This window comes from Lathamus discolor, chromosome 11, assembly GCF_037157495.1.
Source record: "Lathamus discolor isolate bLatDis1 chromosome 11, bLatDis1.hap1, whole genome shotgun sequence".
Classification (NCBI taxonomy): Eukaryota; Metazoa; Chordata; class Aves; order Psittaciformes; family Psittacidae; genus Lathamus; species Lathamus discolor.
In genome coordinates, this window is record NC_088894.1 from 1150076 (window position 1) to 1158743 (window position 8668).

An 8668-nucleotide genomic window follows, 5' to 3' on the forward strand; every position below is an offset into this window, starting at 1 on the left:
GCAGCTCTGGGCTGCGGTGTGAAACCAGCTTGAATCGCAGCCAGGTTTGGGTTGAAGGGACCTTAAAGCTCCTCCAGCTCCAACCCCTGCCACGGGCAGGGACCCCTTCCACTGGAGCAGCTTGCTCCAAGCCCCTGTGTCCAACCTGGCCTTGAGCACTGCCAGGGATGGGGCAGCCACAGCTTCTCTGGGCACCCTGTGCCAGCACCTCAGCACCCTCCCAGGGAAGAGCTTCTGCCTAAGAGCTCAGCTCAGTCTCCCCTCGGGCAGGTTAAAGCCATTCCCCTTGGCCTGTCCCAGATGAGTGACGTTCATTTGGCACTTGTGCCATAACCTCCCAAGCTGCAGGAAGCAGGAGAAGATGCCACAATCCTGCCCAGCTGCATGACTGGGGCAGTGCAGCCCATTCCTACTTGGAAGCTCCCAGTTTCCCGGAGGTGATTCAGGTAACCCAGCACAGGCAGATGGACAGAGCTGGTTTCCAACACCCTCCTGCCAGGCACCAGTGCTTCAGCACATGCTTTAAACCACTGCTGGCTTGAACTGCACCCTTGGTCAAAGAAATTCTCACCCTTTCCCTGTGAAAGGGCAGTGTAAGCGCAAGGATTGTGCTGCATTGGCTGTATTTTCCCTAAAATCTGGTCAAAAAGAGCTTCCTTTTGAACACAACCCTGGTGTTCTTTGTGTGTGCTTTCCACAGCTGAAGTGACACCTCTGCACCCCAGTGCCCTTCCTCGCTGGCACTGCAGCCTGTCCCAGGAGGACAGCATGGATCTGCCTTGCCCAGGTCTGTCAGGACCTGCCGAAAGACCAGCGAGGCCAAGCCCTGGAGAAAGCAGCCCTGGTGAGGTGTCAGAGCTCCCTGTATCTGTCCAGCGGGACAGGAAGGGGGGCAGGATGCAGAGCAGGCCTTTGGGACAGGGAACAGGAAACAACAGGAAGCGATGGCTTTCCCTGAGAGCAGCACATCCTGAGAGCGCAGCAGCTCCACGTCCATCCCGGTGAGCTCACCCGCTGCCAGCCAGGGCTTATTCTGGTTGTACCTGGTGTCTGTGAACAGCAACAGACATGAAAGCTGGTCTGAGCCTCCAAAGTACCCCAAAACCCATTGCAAAGTGCACCCCTTGAGGGGATCGTAGCCCAGACATGGGGAGCTGCACTGAGGACACACAGTCTCCCCCATAAACGTTTCATGTTGGGCTAGGCTTCCAGGAGCTCAAATTTACCCCATTGCCTCCATCTCCATTCTCATCTCCTTCCTCCTCTCCTCACCGATGGGATGGAGGCAGAAGACGAATATGGCAATGAGCAGCAGGCTTATTGGGACTGGAGCCATGAGAAGCTGCAGGGTGAGGACCACAGAAGGGTTGGATGTGCAGTCTCCAGCGTGGTAACCTGCAAAACTAAAGAGGAGAATGGTTTTCCTTCCCCCAGCCCCATCAGGGCATCACAGAGGGCAAGCAGGCACTTCTGCTGCTCTCCTCTAGAGCCTGCTCTTGGGGGCTCAGGTTTTAGGGGGTTTCTGCTTTTCTTGCTCCCAACAGATGTTGGAAAGACAAATTTGGATTCCCCTGTGGCTGATTCCAGCGCCTCCTCTCAATGCTCTAGAGAACAGCAGTGGAAGCTGCCTGTGCTGGGCTTACACAAGGACGGAGGTGGTGCTCATGTGGGGCTTACTGTAAGCTCAGTGTGGATATCCCCACGGCAAGGCCTCCGGCAAACTTGTTGAAGAAGACATAAAAGGAATAGAAGAGAGCCTCCAGGTTGAGGCAGCCGGGGTTCCTCAGCATGAAGTCATCTACTGCATCCGGCAGCATGGACCTGGGGGGACACAGCCCCAGGGACACGTCAGTGGCACCCACTCAGCTGAACACAGACATAGCTGCTCCCAGCAGCAGAGAGAGACGGAATGCTTCAGAAAAAGAGAATTGAACCAGTGCCCTGCGCATGCTGCTGCCAAACCTGAGCACAGACTGAAGGATGCTGCTGGAGGACCATGGATCCCATCCGTGTCCCTTCCCTGTCCCATCTCCACACGTCCCTCAAAAGCTGCCGCACTGAGCAAACAGGCACCCTTGGCACATCAAGGGTGGTGATTTCCCTAAATCCTTCCCCTCCTCTCTGCCTGACAGGAGGCTTGGAGGTGCCTGCACTCACCATGGCAAAAGGTAGAGCACAGCCATACTGCAGCCTGCTACCATCACCGGGAAGATGAAGGCCAGGAAGTTGTGCATCACTTGGGTGACAGCTACCAGGGCTGGGATGATGAGCTGGGCAGAGGGGGAAAGGGAAAACCAAAGCACATGGGCCCTTCCTGCTGCTCACAGCAGCCTGCACCCATCTGCCCAGCCAGAGCCCTGGCCAGACACCATAGCCAGATGTGGCTCTGCTCCCAGACACCATGGTTAGCTGGGGGCAAGGCTGTCCCCTCACAGGGTGTCTCAATCCAAGGCCATGGGCAAACTCACTGCCAGGCCCAGGGACGCTGCTGTTTTCTTTCCAAATCTCCCCAAAAACCACTGCCAGAAGGGAATGGAGAGGGAAGCTGTGACCTGAGGAGAGAACCAGAGGGGAGTCTCAGCAATGGGTGATGTCCTTGCTGGTGGGCAGAAACAGCAGCACATCACTCCAGGGGCTGAGGTGGCCCAGGGATCAGCCCCTCCATCAGGAAGGTCTGCTTGGGCTCACTTACCAACATGATAAGCACTAAATGCTGGAACTTCCCGCCCAGCCCCGCAGCATGGGTACAGAAGAAGGCAAAGATCCCCTGTGTGATCTGGGAAAACAACACGGGGATGTTCATGGCTGGGGGCCTCAGTTCACCGTCTGGATAAACTTGCCTGGACACCTCATTCCCTGCATTCTCTGCCTGCCGTGGCAGCAGGTCTCTCACCTGGAAAGCCAAGGATGCGAAGAGGAAGGCACAGAGCAGCTGGGTGTAGGGCTTGTGTCCCACCAGCATCCTCAGGCAGCTGGCAAAGGGCAGCTCAACCTTCCCCAGGGGCCTGAGGGGCCCTGAGAGGAGACAGCACTGGAGCTGCCAGAAGAAGCACGGCACAGGGGGGCTGCACCGCTGCGTCTGGGGTGCAGCTCCACTGCGTCGGTACAGACACAACAGCATCCAAGTATCTGCTGCATTTCTGAGCCCTGCATCCAGACAAGTGCCCACCTCCCTCTGCCTCACACCTTCCTCTGTAGCCCCATCCTCACCATCACCCAGCTGCCACTGGGCACCCTCCAGACTGCATCTAAATGGACCTTACCTGGCTGCTCCTTGACACCAAAGATGAGAACCAGACAGGACAGGCAATAGACTGAGCCCAGGACCAGGGATGCAAATAGATAGGCTTTACGCTGGAAAATGAGAGACAGCGCAGAGGGACAGTCATAGAGTCACAGAACGGTTTGGGATGGAAGGAACCTTAAAGCTCCTCCAGTTCCAACCCCTGCCACGGGCAGGGAGCCCTTCCACTGGAGCAGCTTGCTCCAAGCCCCTGTGTCCAACCTGGCCTTGAGCACTGCCAGGGCTGGGTACAATGTGGAGCAGAAGGGTGGCTGTGCCAGGCCAGCCCGTACCGTGTTGTCCAGGGAGCCGGTGAGGCCGGAGGTGCTGGTGTTGGACAGGGTCTCATTCGACGTGGAACAGCCGTTCATGCGGGCATGGTAACTGCCCACCATCTGCCCCTGGATTCCTGACCCGAGCAGTGTGCTGAACACCTCCATCCCCATTCCTGCCAGGACAACCAGAGAGAAACCTCAGCCCACTCCCTGGCTGCTGGGACACAGCCCTAAGGGTAAAGGGCTGGCTTTGGGAATAGAATCGGAGGCACCACTATCCAGAGCTTCCCCAGAAGCAGAGACCTGCTGTTTCTACCTGCTCTGTTTTTTCCCCCTTTGCTCCAGCAGTCAATGCTTTAATGTTTGGAACCAATAAATCTGCCCCCCGAGCCTCTCTTGGATGATACAGAGCTAAGAAATGCTTCTGCAGGTATATTCTTTGCAGAAGATGACTGGTTTCATCCCTGGTTTCACCTCCCGGTTTACCCCATCCACTCTGCAGCCTGTTCCAAGCCAAAGGACCTTATTCCTCCCTCCTCCGGGGAGGCTCTCCCAGGAAAGCAGGCAGACAGGGGCTCAGGGCATAGACACTTACTGTAGGCAGTGGCTGAGTCACGGTCTCCCTGGGTTCCTCCCAGGAACATTGTGAGGGAAGAGTATGGCACGTGGTGGCACTGGGGAGAGCAGAGTTCAAACACAGCCCCGGCTGCTGCTTCCCTGGTTTGCTGCTCATCACCCCCCTCATCCCTACACGCAGCAGATGATGCTACCTTCAGTGGTACCCTTTTCTCCTGTGATTTGCTCTGTTCCCACAAAGCAGTGTTGGAGAAGATCACATCACCGTGCACAGGCAGCCCAGCCGCATCCCCAGCATTCAAATGCACCCACTGCTTCATCTCCCCAATCCCTGCTGGCATGGCCTGCACCATCCTGCTTCCCCCATCTACTGCTCTCCTCCAGGTCCCTCCTGGGACCCCTCCATCCCAGCATGGCCCCATCCCCTGCGGTACAGGCTGCTGTGTGAGACAGCCAGCCCCAGGCACCACGTTCCTTACAGTCATGCAGGTCTGGAAGAAGCTGTACATGAACAGGTACCACAGGAATTTCAGGGCGGCGGGGGTGGCATCTGGGAGGCTGGACCACATCATGCAGTAGCAGAGCACCCCGAAGGGCATGGAGCACGCGATCCTGCGGAGGAATGGAGCTGCTCAGATGGGACCCTCAGACACAGCGGTCGCACTTCTCCTTGCACAAGCTGAGCTATGTAGCACAGCCTCTTCCCCAGCTTTCGAACCGGAGCCCTGAGATCAGGACACGTGAGAGGAGGCAGCTTTGCCCAGGTGAGTGTCCATCACAGTGAAAAAGTAATGGCCCAACATGTCTTCTTCTCTTGCTCAACCACTTCAAGCCCTTGCCCTGCAGCAGAACTGTGGGGGCAGCAGGAACCCTTCGCGTGGAAGATCTGCCTGTGGTTATTGCTGCTGGCACAGCAGACTGCCAGACTCTATGTGCCACCGCACAGGGCTCTTGAGAACATGAGGTTCCCTGAGTGACAGCGAGCAGAGAGGTTTGCAATACATCCCTCCTGTTTCATTGCAATGACTTATGGACCCCGCTGCAAGTTGTGTCATCTTTTGTGTCCTTGCAACGTTAAGGTTTGGAATTCTCCAGAAGCCACAATCACGTTGATCTCTCAGTGAAGCATCCCAGTGCCTCCTGGTGCTAGTACTCACTAAGCCCAGCAAAGACCCTCCTGAAGCTCCAGCCCCAACACCCACCATGGGACCAGCTTGCCGTATTTTGTCCTCGGGCTCTTGCTGACCAGGAAGCCGATGGCTGGGTCAGTAACTGCATCCCAGGCTCTTCCAAGGAAAATGATCGAAGAGGCATAGAACGGCTCCAGCTGAAGGGGAAACAGAAACCGCAGCTCGAAAGGGAAGGAAGTCCTGGTGAAAAGCTGCGAGCAGTGAGCACGAGGCAGCTCCCTTGAGCCAAGGTTTCATTTGCATCCCTTAGAGACCACTCCGGGCATTGAAGTGGCCCAGAAATATCTCCTGCACCCCCACCAGTATTTGCATGATGTGATTTTGATGCAGTTTGAACATCTAATTCTAATGAGCATTTCCAAGGGGTTTAGCCACCCACCAAACTCTGTCCTTGCCCCATTGTGCTGAGCTTATGCTAAGCCCCTTTGCAGATAACCCCATCTCAAGTGGCCACTCACCTGCACGACATCCAGCAGGAAGATCTGGAGGAAGAACCCCAGGGCATTGCCTGTCATCTGGTAGGGAATGCCCCCAACAGCGTAGCAAACCTTCCTGCACAGCGGCAGCCCCGGCTCCTCCTGCAGCCAGAAGGAACAAGCCCACCTAAGAAGCAATGCACACCTCGGGCTGACAGCAAACACCCAGCTTATCCCACCCACAGGGCTCTCCAAGGCCCATTTAAACCCCATTTGACACCCACAAGCAGGGTGCTGATGGCAGTTGGGGTGCTGTGGGGTGCTTCCCTGTCTGCTGGTGATCTTAGTGCATCGGGCCATGGTGTTTCCTACCCGTGACCTGCTCTTGGGCGGCAGCCTGGCTCCTGGGGTCCTGCTCAATGCATTTGCTGCCCTTCATAAGCCTTCCGGGTATGAGCTCGAGGGGCTATAAGCATGCTGCCAGCCTCTATGGAGCAAGCTGGTCTAGGGGAAGGTGTCCCTGCTTCAGCACAAGCTGAGACCGGATGGATCAGCTGCTCTCTCTGTGGTCTCATCCTGCAGTAGCCTCCTGTTCCTGTGCAACACAGAGGTGCATCACTGCTGACAGCGAGATCGCTTTGGGGTGGGAGGAAGGCAGGGCTGCAGGTTGCCTCTGGGAGCTTGCCAGCTCCTTGAGGCTTGGTTGGGTATTTACTGAAGGTAACCACATCCAAATTAAACAGAGGCTTTGCCATCGGCCCTCTTCCTGCGTGCTGAAACGTTCCTTGTGCCTTCCCTGTTATCTATAGAAATCCCTGGGCGCTGGCCTTTGCAGCCTCTCCTCTGACTGCCCCCGTTACAGTCGCCTGAAGTCTGATGCAGTTTGGACTTTTTAATGTGACAGAAATAGAAGCACTGGATGGAGGCTCGATAGAATAAGGACAGACAGTGCTGGACCAGCTCAGCAGAGCACTGCGGCTCGCATTAGATTAGATCTCGTTTGTTTGCAGCCTGTGAACACAGAACCCCAGACTGGGTTGTGTTGGAGGGACCTTAAAGCTCCTCCAGCCCCAACCCCTGCCACGGGCAGGGACCCCTTCCACTGGAGCAGCTTGCTCCGAGCCTCTGTGTCCAGCCTGGCCTTGAGCACTGCCAGGGATGGGGCAGCCACAGCTTCTCTGGGCACCGTCCCTGTTTGGCTGTGCCACCAAGAACCCTGGAGCTCGTGGAGAGCCCCAAGAGCCACCCTTGAGGGGTCACAGACCTTCACTGTAGCGGTGCTTAGGGAGCAGCTTCTGAAAAGACAGGCACAACCCCCCGAAAAGCAGCATTCCAGAAGGCACTGAGTGCATTTCCCTCACGTAACCATTAGCAATAACTCCTCCACAGCCCGTGGATAAAGCGCTGACGCTGCTGTGCCCACCAGGCCCAATGTCCCCAGCACAGCCAGGGAGCAGAGCTCCTGCTTCCCCCGTGCTGGGCAACCTCAGCCTGCTCGAGCCTCCCAACTTCTGCCTCCGCTTTCCTCCCTGCCCTTTCCAGCACAGGTCCCCTGCGCTCCAAATTGCGGAGCAGCCTGGTCCCGCAGGGCTGGCAGGAGCCTTGTGCTCTCAGCATTGACTCATCCCCCACCCGCTCGTTTCCACAGCAATTCTGCTTCTAAAATTACAAAAGCCCTTTCTGTGGGCTCGAAGGTTTTTGCGGCAGCGTTCGGTGCCGTGCTGCTCGCAGCAGGTAGGACGGAGCCGGGCACGGCTCTGCCCGTTGCGCTTGGGAGGCAGCAACAACAGAACGCGGAGCTCTGCTCGAACAATGGCATCTGGAGCCTGAGTCAGAAACACTTCACAACACCCACAGCCCGCGGCTGCTGCGCCAGGCGGGCTCGGCGTGGGTGCGAGCACGTGTGCCAGCGCTGCTGCATGTGAGGAGCCAGCTCCCTGGACACTGAGCTTAGAATCAGAATGGGCTGGGGTGGAAGGGACCTTACAGCTGCTCCAGCTCCAACCCCTGCCCCGGGCAGGGACCCCTTCCACTGGAGCAGCTTGCTCCAAGCCCCTGTGTCCAACCTGGCCTTGAGCACTGCCAGGGATGGGGCAGCCACAGCTTCTCTGGGCACCCTGTGCCAGCGCCTCAGCACCCTCACAGGGCAGAGCTTCTGCCTAAGATCCAACCTGAACTTCCCCTGTTTCAGTCTGAACCCATCACCCCTTGTCCTGTCCCTACAGTCCCTGATGAAGAGTCCCTCTCCAGCATCCTTGCAGCCCCCTTCAGACACTGCTCTGAGGTCTCCACGCAGCTTCCAGCCCCAGCTCTCTCAGCCTTTATCCTAAGGACTTCTACAGGTGTCTTACCTCCCTGCAGACCACTCTGCTCTGTTGAAGAGCTCCTCCTTGGCTGGACCTGTGCATCTCAGCATCTTCGTGACCAGCTGGAAGCATGACTGCAGGGACGAGTGTCCCGCAGCGACATGTGCCAGGGATGCAGCAACTTCCTGGCCCAGGGAGAGGAAGTATTGGCCTCAGACGTCAAAGAGCACACGACAGGCACAGAGCGGAGCTGGACAGAGATTTGACAAGTGAAATACATCATCTGCAGGGCCCCAGGGGAAGCTGGTGGAGGGGAAGTGAGTGGCCTTGAAGGAGGAGCACGGCCAGAGCCTGCCCATGGGGACAGGAAGCCTGGCAGGGTGCACAGGGCACCACGTACTTGGCTCTCAGGAGCTGTGCCAGCGCCTCAGCACCCTCACAGGGAAGAGCTTCTGCCTAAGAGCTCATCTCAGCCTCACGTCGGGCAGGTTCAAGCCATTCCCCTTGGCCTGTCCCTACATCCCTTGTCCCAAGCCCCTCTCCAGGTTCCCTGCAGCCCCTTTAGGCACTGGAGCTGCTCTCAGGTCTCCCCTTCAGGAGCCTTCTCTTCTCCAGGCTGCCC

The 8668-nt window shown here is 57.3% G+C and overlaps 1 protein-coding gene across 6 annotated transcripts; it reads right to left on the minus strand.

The window, feature by feature from the left end:
- Positions 1-606: 606 nt before the first annotated feature.
- LOC136020575 (sodium-dependent lysophosphatidylcholine symporter 1-like) lies at positions 607-8245 on the minus strand. Of its 6 annotated transcripts, none has more exons than XM_065691771.1 (14): positions 8092-8245; positions 5783-5902; positions 5337-5461; positions 4614-4746; positions 4154-4361; positions 3577-3731; positions 3264-3354; positions 2894-3015; positions 2693-2776; positions 2469-2552; positions 2158-2270; positions 1678-1821; positions 1273-1403; positions 607-1050 (listed from the first exon to the last, which is right to left on the minus strand). In XM_065691771.1, the coding sequence occupies exons 1-14, from the start codon at positions 8176-8178 to the stop codon at positions 632-634; spliced, it is 2016 nt and encodes a 671-aa protein (XP_065547843.1). In that variant the 5' UTR covers positions 8179-8245; the 3' UTR covers positions 607-631. The 6 variants fall into 6 exon arrangements, with proteins under 6 accessions (XP_065547843.1, XP_065547844.1, XP_065547848.1 ...); XM_065691772.1 differs by having other exon boundaries at positions 4154-4232; positions 8092-8244; XM_065691773.1 differs by having other exon boundaries at positions 942-1050; positions 1227-1403; positions 8092-8244.
- Between the last annotated feature and the right edge of the window lie 423 nt (positions 8246-8668).

Bases quoted from the DNA above. Each gene is read 5' to 3' on its own strand.
- LOC136020575 (XM_065691771.1), bottom strand. From the start codon at position 8,178: ATGCTTCCAGCTGGTCACGAAGATGCTGAGATGCACAGGTCCAGCCAA. The intron at 3,355-3,576 runs GTACGGGCTGGC...CTCATTTTCCAG, and splicing joins CCGGCTCCCTGGACAACACG to CGTAAAGCCTATCTATTTGC. The intron at 2,553-2,692 runs GTAAGTGAGCCC...TTCTCTCCTCAG, and splicing joins ATTTAGTGCTTATCATGTTG to GTCACAGCTTCCCTCTCCAT.